The sequence below is a fragment of the Lepidothrix coronata genome, unplaced genomic scaffold (assembly GCF_001604755.1).
Source record: "Lepidothrix coronata isolate B3197 unplaced genomic scaffold, Lepidothrix_coronata-1.0 Scaffold33, whole genome shotgun sequence".
NCBI classification, from domain to species: Eukaryota; Metazoa; Chordata; class Aves; order Passeriformes; family Pipridae; genus Lepidothrix; species Lepidothrix coronata.
Genome location: NW_016690213.1, coordinates 2870401 through 2884817, shown reverse-complemented (window position 1 = coordinate 2884817; position 14417 = coordinate 2870401). Strand labels below are relative to the sequence as shown.

Genomic DNA, 14417 nt, shown 5'->3' with positions numbered 1-14417 from the left:
CCTCAGTTCACGGAAGATGCTGGCAAAGAAACAGATCAGAAGCACTAAAAATCTTTTCAAAGCGAGTACTGTATTCTGAAGGGTAGAGAAATATTTTCTTCAGCATTTTGTTTTATTCAACTACTTCACTTACATAGTGAAGAGTCAAATTTTGATTAAGACTTCTTAATTAGAAAAAAATGTTCTCTTCTTCTATCACATGAACAAACATTACAGGTCAGGGTGAGACACCAGGTTTCAAACAATGACCAAAACACATCAAGAAAAATAATTCAGTCCGCTACCTATGGGTTATGCTGCTTCTTGTTTAATAATCGAATTTTAAGACAGAACTAAGTTCTGACAAACTTCATCATTCTTACAATAATTATATCCAGCTAAAAAGATGCATGCTTCTTTTTTTTTTTTTAATTGAGGCCAAATTTCACAATTTTTAACTGACAGTTAGCAATTAAACATATATTATTTGTCATTTCCTATTAAAAAGAAAAGAACTATCTGAATAGAGGTATGTTTATACGCAACAGTTTGAGAACGTATAGCTAATGCATAAATCTTGAGATGCAAGTGAATCTTTCCTAACAGGTAGATAAACTAACTAAAATGTTAAGAATAATTAAATACATATTTTGAGATTTCCTACAAAACTTTTATAGCTAGGGACTTAACCCATACATTTCTAACTTAAATGGTCCTCCTATAGATACAGAACTAGTTTTTCAGGTGTTAGGGGAGCCATGGCTCCGCTCTTCGAGCATGCATTTAAAACATGGAAACTGAAGACTTCTTTGTCCAATTGCATGTTAAAACCACAAACCCCATTTCCTTCTCCCTCCTATCTTATTGTTTTGCTGTACTTTCCTAGAAGCACCATGTACTCACTCAACCAATTGTCAAACGCGCTAAATCCAAGCAGGGGAAATAAAATTTTAACTATGATAATTTGAAACAATTTGATATAGTCTGGTAAACAGTGATGAAAAAGCTATTGCAGTGTTATAAGCAATAAGCAGTTCTTATTTGAAAAAGTTAATGGCAACACTGAACTCTTCCAACACTGCAATTCTTAGTTTGAGAAGCATCACGGAGAACAGCAGAGTACCACTCAGGAAAATTTGCCTACTGTTCTAATAAAAGCACACAGATGCAAAAAACATACCCAAAACTGTAAGAAGCATATGGCAAAAGAATAAGGATACTTATCCCTACAACTGAAAAATGCTCTACAATGCTCTGAATATCTTCTCCAATGAACAAGATTAAGATCACTAGGTTACAGAAATTATTAAAAAAAACCCAAAAACTCCTGAACTTTTTTCTTCACTTCTCTTCCTAAACTTGGTTTAGCTGGTTACTGACCTTTAGTTCATTAATGTCCTCTAGTCCAAATTCTTTGAATAAAGGAAAATATACGAAGAACATAAAAAATAGTAAGTATAAAAGAAGAAAAAGAAAATACTCAATAAGTCAGAACAGAAGATAGGAAAAATGGAGAAGAAATGCAGAAAATATAATTTTAATGCAGAAAGAACAGATGGCACTAAAACCAATACCTGGAAAATGCATTAAGACCTCAAGAGTATCATTATTTGTTATGTGAGCATACAGTCTGCAGACTTCAACTGGACTTTTCCCATGAGTAAAATGACACATGTACAAGTTTGCCAGGTTAGTTTTAATATTGTGGATAAGAACTTAGGTCTGACCACTACCATAAACATTTTCCTATTTACATTTCTATTTTCTCTTCCATTAACATTTACTGATTAGACAAGATAAACATGTACTCAATTATAGAACAACTCTGCTCATTTTAAGACTAAAAAACCAAAAAATGCAAGTCTATCTTATCCTTTCATTAATGAAGTTTCCTGAACACCTGAAGTCAATTTTTGTTAACATAAAACAAAATGACAATGTTATTGAAAGGAAACCATTGTTGAGATAAGGAAAAAATCATATCTGAAGTGATTTGCTTACATTAGTGCAATGAGACAGAATTTGATAAGACCTACTATTTCATATAAGAGAAGGAATCAGGAAAAGAAGGAAAACTTGATGGGTTCCTATTTTAAAAGCCCACTGCACAAAGGAAAAATGAAAAATAAAAATACCCCACCAACTGCATTTCCAGTACATAGCTGCTTTTGAAGGTCCCCAAGAACATTGCTTTAAGCAAAATAAAATGTCTCTCAGTCTGCCAGCCTGCATTGTCATGAGAAACCCTTTCTGCATATTGCCATCCACTATTCCAATTTCACTTTGTGAGTTCAATTTGCATACAAGTTATTTGATATCAATTCCTGTCCAAGCAACAGGAAATGTTCCCCTAAAGGTTTAACCTTTGACAAGCCTCCTCATTATTTCTTAGTCTAGGAAAAGGACATGAACTCTGTTTCTCTACAGGCAGACATCAGATGTACTTTCTGGTAGACGGCCACTTTTTCAGGCACAAGCTCATACTCCAATGAAATGATTAGCCTGAGATATTTTACTGGTGCTATTGTGTGGCACAAACTTGTCCACACACTCAGAGCCGAGGGATGAATTCTCCCATTACACACATTTTGATACCCTGGAAGATTTTAATAGGTTTACCAGGCACCAGCTGTGAGCCAATTTATCTTGCTGGCAGCCACGAGTACCAGACTGCTTTATGCTTTCCTTTTCTTCACTGTCCAGGTAATCTTTGGTTTGGGAACTTTTTGTGAATGTTAACAGCATCAATCATGCATCAACAGCAGAGGCATGTGGCAACAAGAGTACAGAGCTGCTAAAAGCAAAGAATTTCCCACCAAAGAAATTCTTCTTACAAAGCCATCTATTAAAAAAGAAAAGAAAGAGAGAAAGGAAAATCCCACAAACACACTCCCACACTCTGATCCCCACAAACCCCATAGCTGCTGGGGATCTGATCTCTAACCAAGCCCTTACACATTTCTAATCCTCAACACTGCCTTCAGACCTGGTAATTTCTCCTTTGTGTAGTTATTCTTAGCTGTGTGCAGAGCTGGAGAAGTACTATCATAGCCTTTTTTTTTTTAAGAGATTCTCTCTATTTAGAATAACTTTGCATTGAGAAGTCACACGTGAACACTCCCAGCCTGCTTTTCTCTATGAAATACAGACAAGTGCTAATCCTGTTGCAATTCCTACTAGAAGTACTTTCCTTATTCAGTATCTCCACTTCATGCTTTACTAGGAGGCACTGCAGTGGCTAAAAAATCTTGCCCTTTATCTTATCTTCTACAGTTCACAAATCTCTGTATGAAGAGTAGCTTGCTTCTGAGAGAGGGCTAGACACATAAAATCATAGGTAGCAACCTCCTGACTGATAGCCCATGAGTTAGAAATAAAAATCTACCCATGCCCAGACGAATTTTTTCACTGAAGACTGGACTAAGTTCAAAATAAGCATGAGGTACAAATGTAGGAAAAAAAGGAAAAACTAAGATTTAAAGGATAATCCAAAAACTTTATCTTCAGCTACTGTTTCAATCTATCAACCTAAAATAAAGAAGCAAGAAAATTAAGAACAGAATTAGATCACCAGATGTGCAATGCAGACTAACTAGACAAAGCATGACGGGATCGCTTTTTGTACTAAGTTGAGCCATCAACTTCAGAATAAGAAAAACCAGTGAAAAAGCTACAAGGATTTGTCCCTTTTAGCTTGATTCACAGACTGTTCACAACACTTATTTTTAGCCTATGAAAAATCTCTCTTCAAAGACACTGGTGAGGTGGCAACAAAAAAAAAATTGAAAAGTTTTAGAAAACTCATTTCAGCAAAAAGTAGGAAAGACTCCTTCGAACTAGGTTAGTTACTGCCTCACATTCAGACTAAAACTCCTTTGTTTGATGGAAAGATTTGAGATGGTTTTTTACAGTACTATGATAAGTTCAGTTTGTTTTGAAAGTATTTATCTCACTGTGTTGCCATACTTGAAATTAAACACATCTCTCTCAATGAAATCATAAATCTATATACATATCTATGCTCTTTAGTAACTATTTATGTCAGTATGTATTTAAGAGCTGTTGTAGAGAAAAATACTTCTGTGATTGAAAGCCTCAGCATTTTTTTAAAGAAAACCAAGAAAACCTACCTATAATATTTACCACAAAACCGCAATTACTGTATTGCAGAAATCCAGACTCTTGATAGGATCACAAACACCAAAACAAATTTTGGAGGAATACAGTTATCTTTGCAGCAATCATGACTTGACTAGTAAGAGCCTGTTATATACATGTATAATACTTCAAAGGAAACTTAACAATTACTTCCTTGAGTATTATTTTTGTATGGCAATTCAGATCTTCTACTAATCCTACTCATTCAAGAAAATAATACACTGATCTCTGTTAAAACATTTCAAGAGTTTTTTAGCTATTGAACGAACTTAAAATACAAAAATCAAATGTAGAACCTAGGGTATTGCAAAAAGCTATGTATGAACTTGTTTTAATCTCAAGCTTACTCTTCAAGACTAACTTAGACTCTTAAAAAATTCCAGTGATTTTATGTGAGCAATTTTTTTTGTGCTGTCTTAATACCATCTATATACAGCTGATTTCATGATTAATAGTGAAGTTAATGTGTTTTCTGGTGGTATTAGGTAACTGAACACAATGGGGACACATCCATCACAAATTAAATACAGTGCCAATTAGTCATAACTCATAAGTTCCATGTATTAGATCATACGTGTACATATCTGTCCCGGTCCCCATCTCTTTCTTCACAGTTACAAGCTGTTGTTGTTCATTTGTAGAGATTTATACGACCAACCTGAAGATATTTGGATATTCCACCCTCTGTCTGCACTGCCTCCTTCAAATAATTAGTTTATTTTTCACTGCACAAATTGACCTAGACAACTCGGTATGGTCCCAAGATCCCCCAGAAAGGAGATGGCCCAAAGGCATTTTGCAGAACACAGTATGTTTGTCCTGCCTGTACACAAAGTTTGCTGGGTATTAGACAGCTCCAAGTCAAAGGTTTTTAGCCATGTTTGTGCACATCCCAGCTCCTCTGCATTTAAATGGGAAGAAGAAGGTACAATGGTGCATTTTGACCACAGTTTTTCACTTGAATATTTTCGTCATAATGCACAGCGGACAGCAGAGTGATTTAGTGAAAATACTTGCCAGAGCTCTATTTACAAAGAATTAAAAAAGGAAGCCTCAATCTTGATGGGACTAGACATGTAAATTGGATAGATAAAAGCTGCATTTATAAGCAGGGATGACAACACTCTACCATTTAGCAAGCAAGAGAGAATGGCAGAATTCAGAGCTCAAGCCAATTAAGCATCATGACTTCCTTCCATCTGGCAGAGAGACTGTAAAACCACTTAATTAAGGAATTTGATATCTCTGCCACATCTAAAATAATTCAAACTTTCAGCATTTTCAGCTTTTGCATTTTCAGCCTGTATAATGCAGTCACTCAAACACAGGCTATGTTGTATCAGTTCAGTGTTATTATACCGGCACTGGTGTAACAGGTGTACTTCAAGGCTGAAACACAGGGATGGATCCCAGAGATGTCTGTGCTGTTTGATGGCATTAGATGAAATTATGTATTTAATTTGTGGTGGATGTGTCCCCATTGTGTTCAGTTACCTAGTACCACCAGAAAACACATTAACTTCACTGTTAATCATGAAATCAGCTTTATATAGATGGGATAAACACACCACTGAAGAAACCACTTCTAGGTGTGAATTATTTGAAATATGACCTAACCTTTTCTTTAATTAGAGACTTGATATATGTCACAAATATACATAGCTGTAATTTTCTTTGAATACACAACTTTAAGTTAGACTAAGTCCAAAACTTGATTCAAATAGTTCTCCAGAAAAGAAAATTAAATGTCCATAGGAAGAAAAAAAAAAAAGTAAAAATTAGTGCAAACGGCACCCAGTTTCTCTGCTCTTTAACAATCCTACATATTTCAAAGTTGCAACATAAAGTTACTAGTGACTAACCAAAAGAGAGATTGCTGAGTGGCTACATGGCCATTTCTTACATGAGACCTACTGGTGGCAAAATAGCTATATTCAGAAAGCCTTCTTATTTGGTGGCAATGTGTTTTGATTTTTGTTTTCTTTTTAATTTAGGGGCAGGGGGATCAGGGGGAAAGGCAGCCTCTAATATGCCCTTTCAGTTGAGTAACTTCTAGGTGAAGTCAAAGCTGAGACTAAAAACTGTCCAGAAGCCCCAGAACCCACAATGGCAGGCTGAAGACTGCAGTTGTAAAGCATTGCACCATTTACATTGAAACAGGAACTTTTTAGCAAGAAATTAGGAAAATTTTCAGAGGCATCAAGAACATAAAAATCTTAGCAAAGAGCAAAATTAGCAAGCATATTTCAGATATCTATTAGCCATACACATTTAAACCACTAAAAATATCTAACCCCTCCAGCTCAAATATATCTGCTTTTCCAAATGAGACAGAAATGGGAAAAAAGAAGCGACCAGTGGAGAACATTCTAACATGATTAACACTCTGACTTCAGAAAGAGTTTACCAAATATGGGCTTACCTTTACTTGGTGCTGATTTTCTCACAGAAGCTACATGGTCTTCAGAGATAGCAAGACGCCTTAGCACATCAGCCAGCGCTGCTTTTAGCACAGTGATTTCATCTTCTTGTTGCTGCACTCTCAGCTCCAGGGCTGAAAGACGGTCCTGGACATCGGACGTGCTCGCAGCGGAGATGCTGTCATCTGCAGAGCAGAAAGAGGCATTTAACTGGTTTGTTCTGAATTAAAAGCCACAGAAAGGAGCATCCACAGCACGAGTACGTCTGTCCCATCATTTTGAAATACTGAAGACGTTCAAACAAACATGTTCAGGCAAATAAGGAATGGATATTATGTCAAACATCAAATTAATGCTTCAAGACAGAAATGTTACTAATCTTTATCTAAGACAGAAGGCTTAAGGAGTGTGGCCCTATTACAAACACAAGAGGCAAAGTGCTTTCTGTTAAAATAGCGCAGAAAGGAAAACATGCTTACCAGCAGAAGGAAGACTGAAATCAAGTTTTTTTTAAACAGCCAACTAAATAAACTAAAAAAGCATAAAACTGTGGTAAAAGTTTTGCAATATATTCTTTTGGAACTGTTTACGAATTTTAACTATGATTCTTAATATTAAAGCCAGTTGTAAAGTTAAAAAAAAAAAAAACAGCTCCCCAGTTGAACATACAAGTATTGGTAGCCATGACCTAACTGCATCAAGTGGCAACCCCAATTTAAATGGTCTAGATCAGAGTTCCTAATATCAATTCCTTCTTTAACTTTTTTCACATCACCATCCTGTATGTGTCAAAAAACATACAACCTTATAACATTTGGCTTGAAGCAAACAGAAAATAAATATACTACAAAAAGGTTCCAAAAAAATGTTTGGCCACACAGAGACAGATTAGCATTGAAGGTCTAATCCAGCAAAACCTATTCTTCAGTGGTAAAAAGGAAATTACAGCTTCTGATTACTCTTTGCCTTTGACAGTTCTTTGCATTATTTCTGCCAAGCCAACACGTAACAGATTTTTGTATTTGGCTGTTCCAATAAATGACAGGTCAACCACTAAAAAAAAAAATCCGCAAAAGAATATGTTGCTCAATCACAAGGTACTGAATTCCTTATCCATGCTGTTTAAGGCTTACTAAAAACTCACTAAGGAAATTCTAATACAGTTTTACCAAATTTACCTGTATTATACAAATAGACAGTTTAAGTTCATATTCTATGAAATAAATACAAACAGCAAATTTACATGTAAGGGTAAACAGTGAAAAGGTATTATTACTGTGATTATATAGAATCTAAACTGTAGTTCACTTATCTTATGAAGACATACGAAGGAAAAAAAAGTTAATATAAACCACAATCCTAAAACTCTGTTTTTCCCTAAAAAACGCCTTAATCTTAGAAATACTTGCATAAGGGCACTTTTAAAATACCTGAACGCAAAAGAAACACTGAGCCAAATTCCTCCAATGGATTAATTATGAAAGAGATTATGGAGTTCAATGCCAACTTCCATTCAGTTAAAACATGATATTCACTACTGAGGGACCAAGAATAGAACCAACCAAAATAAAGAACCACAATAATACTTTCACAACACAAATTTTTAAAAGGAGTTAGTAAAAAAACCCCTAATGTTAGTAGTGAAACGTATTCACAATTATTATTAAACTGAAAGGAACAGTCAAGGTTACAGTTGTTAAACATCTCCTACACGATGAACAGTTTTGCATATTGATTTAATTCACTATTTGGTTACACCAAATGCAGAAGTGTATCACTTCATGGTTAATACTATATTCATTCAGGTTGATAAAAAGAACTGCAGGGGAATTAATAAGGCACATAATCAGACTGAGATCCAGAGACAACAGATCAGAACAGCTCTGAACAAAATGCCTTTAATGCCACCATCCTACCTGTACCTCCTATATTCAGAAAATTTATTTTAATGGCTCTCCGTCCCAGCATACCCAATGCTCTCTCAGTAGTACTTTACAAATCCAGACCTGTGACAGCTGCCCCAGGTTAGGAAGGACTGCGTAAAATCTTTTATTAAAACCCTCATTTTCAAAACATAAAACCCCATCTGCTTTAAGAAGCTAGTAGAAGTTCCTACAAGCACACATACCTATGCAGCACATAAAAAGGAACCAAGATAAATGTACATTAATCCATGAAGAAAAGCCTTTACTTTAGCAAAGTAAATGGACTTCAAAAAGTACCATATAATTCATACTTCTACTGTCCTTAAAGTGTTCGTCTTTAAACACATGCAGTGGACCAGTCAGAATTAACACTGCAGAAAACAACTATTTTCAAAATATTATAAACCTTATAATTCATCTTAGGCTGGGTAGCAGTCCAAACAGAAGAGAGAAGTTTGATATTTCCTTAAAAAAAGGGGAGGAAAAAAACCCCACACTTTTTGGTTTTTTTCTTTTTGTCTGCCAAAGCCTTCAATTAATAAACTATTAAAAAGTCTTATAATGGAAAAATTATGGATAAATTCCCAGGCTGCATAAACATACAGCAGATCACTATAAAACATTTGTAAAAGGAATAAGTAGCTATGTCAAATCATCATTTTAGAAGCCAAATATTACTGTGTTCCCTGTGTGGAGTCCAAATAATAGTAATTACCAAACCAGGAAAGGTTCCACTGCTGAGTGGTCTTTCTGATGTGCACAGATGCAAGTGCTCTGCACACCTCTGTATATCTTTTTTTCCCCACCAAGTACTAACATTGACTAGACTGTTTCTGTTGAACCCCAATACCCCAAAAATGGGATACATTACCCAGCTGCTGCAGCTCCCAATGCCAGTTATATCACCAATTAGAAACTTCAAAGAACAGGAGTGCAAATCTTTCTGCCCTATAAGGGTAATGCTGTGACCTCCTCAACATATCAAATGAGATGGTAGCAGAGTTGACTGATGCTCCCCTCTGTGAGCTGTGCTGTGGAGGCTTAAGCCTTGACACAACACAGAGAGGCAGAAGGACTCTCAAACTCAACTACAAACCAACAGCTTGTCAGAGGTCGTAGCTATGTAAATGGGGCAAGAGTAGAAAACAAAGTAGGTTAAGCCATTTAGCTGATTCAAAACCAGGCAAGGTAATGGCCCATGTGTGTGCTACAGGAGAAAAGGGGTTTCAAACCACCAGCAGCTGCTTTGCATTGCAGAGAGGGCACATGAGGAACAGCAACTGAAAGAAGCTGGAGAGCAAGAATATCACTGGGAAATCAAGAATGTTTTGGTTGATCAAAGAATACAGTAGCACACTGGGAAGACATTTTATTGTTCTTTATCATTCTACAGAAGCAGCATCTGTTTCAAGTGATGACAATCATGTATTACCCTGGCAACTATTAGAGAATTAAAATGAATGATTCCCAACCCAAAAACCTCACTCATTACAGCAAATATTCAACTGAACTCCAACATGCCCTTCTTGGCAATGTCTTGAAAAGTAATTCAACAGGGATTAGCTTAAAAGAAGATGCCTTGAAAGTAAACACAACTGCAAGCTGTGAGATCATTCTGACAGTTCTGCACAATGCAAAATTATACCTTTTCTTCTCATAAGTTTTCAAAATCTCTTACAGATTTCTTCTTTCATTAAAAATACATTTTATAATCTAAAGAACTACTTCAAAAGAAGTTTAAACAAAAAAACTTCCTTCGAGGGCATGCCCTTCCCCTTTCAGAGAGGAAACAGCTCTTATGCAAGAACAAAGTCAGTCACTTGTGAAGCAAAAGTCCATTTCCTCCCTTTCTCTTCTCCCACTCCTAAACATCTGCCCTTTTCCTAGTGCTGACAGACATCTATCCAGGCCTTCCATGGGCCACTCTTTTTTTACTAAATCAGAGGGAGATTTATTTATTTAAAGAGGGAAACCTGTTAAACAAATATAGCACAAAAATTTTAAGTGCAGTTGACTACTGATTCATTCTAAAAAGACCGAAGAGCATAATTTTTGATGTGTTGGTCATGTTTCCCAAGCTGTTGATGACCTATGCCTTCAAGAGAGCCAAAGGGAACAAGATCCATTGCAAAGATCCATCTACAGTGTTCACTGGTAGTAGTGAGGAGACATCCATGCAGGTGTGAATCTAAGGTATTTGTCTTAAAAAGTGGTTTAAGGTAAGAGTAGTGGTAGCCAACTGACAGCAAAAACATGGTAGGTCTTACCATACAGTACTGTAAATTTCAAAATAAGATGTTTCACTATTTTTCATAGTTCATCAGTTTGATTTTTAATTTTAGCCAGGAAAACATCAATTCTTCCCCTGCTTTTGGAATATGAAGGGATAAATATGCTGTCTCCAGTACTCGTGAGACATGAGGATGAACCTAAAAATTAGGGTTCATTTTTCAGTCAATAGAACAGCATTAAACAGACACGTTACTCTGTGTGGGACTCCCCACAGTCACAGGCACCAAACCAATCCCAGCAGATTGAACAAGGCAGCAGCTCAAACAGCCCCTTAGACTTTGGCCAGGAACTTCAAGAGGGGTATCCAGTACATAGTGATGGTACTTTACCAACCTCCCAAGCCACGTATCACTCCTCTTCCCACATGTTACCAGCAGGCACTAGAGGATAACAGCATCTGAAAAGCATCACCCTTCATCATTCGCTGCCTAGGAGAAATTTGAAATGGCTACATTTGGAAAAAAAATTATCTTGCTACTGAACCATCTATTCTGGGCCTCCTCAACAATTCCAGAGCATCCACTATCACTTCTCTGAGTCAATTCCTCCCAGCCTCCACCAAACATAAGTAAGGGCTTCATTTTAAACAGAAGCAGCATTTCAGAAAAACAAATTCTACAAACTCCAGCACATGGAAATTTAAACCACAGGGTGGAAAATTCTACGTTTCATCCAATAAAGCCACAGAAACCACAGGTAATTTTAAACCCCCATCTGTTAAGGAACCCACGAAGTTTTCTAAGAGTGGTAAGAGTCTTTTATTAGAGAATAGCAACAGAAATTACTTAGACTGGCATAAAGATCTGGCTGACAATTTCAGGGAATAACTGGCCCAAAAGAATGCTTTCTCACCAGTACTATGATCAGCTCACATCTGCAGGAAACACTGTATTTGTACAACTTGCAATTTCTGTTCTGAAGAGCAGTGAATAATTTTACTGCAGATGAGGCTTATATTTCCAGAGAAATAACTGGCAAACTTGTTTTTTCTACCATGCTACCAGAAAAAAAAAAAACCTCTGCAGTTTTTTGCAATTCACTTGTCTTAAGACTAGATTATAAAGGGTGTAAAGATCAAGAATTGTGTTCCATATCTGTAATTCATAATTCTCAAAAAATCCCCAAACCAATACAATTAGACTCCATGCTTTTGCCCACAGTATCTTCTTCACCTCCTCCAAGTGCCAGCACACAAATTATCTCAGTTTTGTAAAGGATGTGAGTCATGAAAAGAACACAAAAATGGGAATTAGAACACACAACACAAACATGGAAGATTGAAAGAGCTCCCTCTGACACAAACAATACTATATTAAGTTCTAATTTGCCCCTAAAACAAGACTACGTGGCATGGCAGTGGAGTGGGAAGTTCTCCCCAAGTTCTCACTTCCTGCAAATGCAAGACTCTGGCCGTTAACTCTCTCAGTTATCCCATATATTTTTTGCTTCCTTTGCTAGTTTTTCATTCTTTTTCCTTAATCTCCCAATTTTTATAAACTGAATTGAAACTAATTTGCTGTTCAACCTTAAATTTCTCTCTTCCAAAGACATTTCTTCAGGTTTTTGGGAGGGACGTGTGTTGTCACACACCACTCATTTGCTCAGGGTTGATGCTGAATGAGGACCATCATTTCGACCAAACTGTCTTTCTTGTATAGCTCATGAGATTTTTTTAACAATTCATAGATCCATCTTATTTTAGTCCCCTACAGATAGTTAATATAAAAACAATATATTACTCTACACTAGCCTTTCACGAACCTTTTTGATAACAAGTCAAGCAGTAAGCAGTAAGTTTATTTACACAGATCCTACTGCAGAATCAAATCATAAAACGGGAGTGCAATGTCTAGTGGATAGTGCCTTAAACATCAAAAGTCATCACCTCAATTGCTCATCTGCATTTTTAAACAGAAACTGTGTAAAAGACCGCTTATTATTTACTTTAAAATATAGCTGGGCAATCCACCACGTTTTGATGGATACAGAACTTGGCCATGAACAAACCCAAACAACACCCCCTACCCAAAAAATAGAACCTAACCAAAGAAAACCCCACCAACCTTCACTCAAGTCTGAAACTTAGACTACGCCTAAAAATCTCAGTCAAAGCTCTGAAAGGAATGTAATTTATGCTGTTAAGAATTTATCCATTACTTGAATAAATGTAAACTGGCTCATCTGTAAAAGACCTATACACATCCGTATATACCTGTATAGATAATCATACACTCAAAACCTCAATTAAAAAAAAAAGGGGGCCATAAACCATAAATTTAAATCATTATATCAATGCATTAAATTTCAAAAGAACAACAAAAGATATAACTACATTGGACAAAGCTTCTTAGGACTTCTCAATTCAGCATGATATATATTCATTTTACAGCTGTAGTGATTTGTCTGTAGATGATCCATGGGATGATTTTGCTGAAACCCAGGAATGTTCTGCAATGCAATAGTTGCTACTGACCTTTGATATTTGTGGACTGCTTTATGATTAATTCGAAGCAAGTTCATGTCTGTGAACCTACTACTGCACCAATACATTATAAAGAACATGACCCATGTTTCAAGCAATCTCATTTGAAAGGGTTGTTTGGACATGTAAGATGATCTACAACTTCATGCCTAATAATTAGTACTCTATTTGTGTATGCTAAACAGATTTGTGCACTTAGGCCTTCATACCTTTTTTTGTCCTGACATGAAAAAGTAAAGGAAGGAAAAAGATTAAAAGATGATACAAAAATATCCTGGGAAAAAAATAACTTTGTAAAAACCACAAGTTACAGCAGATAAAAGAATATTTTTCTAACAAGCTTTTGCATCTGCTGCTGTAAACACTCAGTTTTAACACGGATAATCCAGAAATGTATAAGCGTGAGATTCACAGGGTACAACTCCACCCATGCTCTATTTGACCAGCATGAGTGTTCTGCTTCCCTAAGTTTCCAGTAACTGTATTACCTATTGAGCACAAAAGTTTTATACTTTTATACTTGCTGATACTAGTTTTGATAGGCAGACTGTGAAAACAAAACAAACACTTACAGACACTTCTCATATTTGACATTGGTATCCATATAATTACTTGAAGAGGCAGGTAATTATGCAGGCTCTCTCATGTATCCTTCCCCAACTGCATACTTCATATCAGCTCCACCTCCATTGAGATGCATCTCAAGAGTAAGACCATTCACAGGTTTTCCTCCACCCACTACTTAAGCCTTGTGGTTTTCAAGTACTTTTCTTCCCCTTACATTGCTTAGCTCTCAATATTCCTGATATTGTTCTGAAGCTTATGACTCTTCAATGCTTGGCCTTCAACCAGCAGGACAAGCCCTTTTCCTTCCAAAATAGCGTTTCTGCTACAGGTGAGTGACCTCTACACTCCACTGAGAGAATTTGTGGTGGCTATGGGTACCTGCTTGGGATCCCCCATATAACTCATTCAGCAGCACTCCAAGTCACCTCAAGCTCTTTTCATTATCTTATGCCATCCTATTTTCACATCACAGTAAGAGAGAGGGGCAGGGAGCACCTTTTCAAACACAAAAACTTTGAAATTCACGTAGCAACCAAAGAGCTGCAATGAACTGTTCTACTATAAGTTACATACACGTTAACAAAAACACTTTAG

At 36.4% G+C, this 14417-nt stretch overlaps 1 protein-coding gene across 4 annotated transcripts in view; it reads right to left on the bottom strand.

The window, feature by feature from the left end:
* EML4 (echinoderm microtubule associated protein like 4) overlaps nt 1-14417 on the bottom strand; it is a 151733-nt gene that overhangs the window by 63481 nt on the left and 73835 nt on the right. For all 4 annotated transcript variants that reach the window (XM_017811756.1, XM_017811757.1, XM_017811758.1 and 1 more), the window contains exon 2: nt 6560-6742. In XM_017811756.1, the coding sequence (XP_017667245.1) occupies nt 6560-6742 (183 nt within the window). The remainder of the gene's footprint in view (nt 1-6559; nt 6743-14417) is intronic.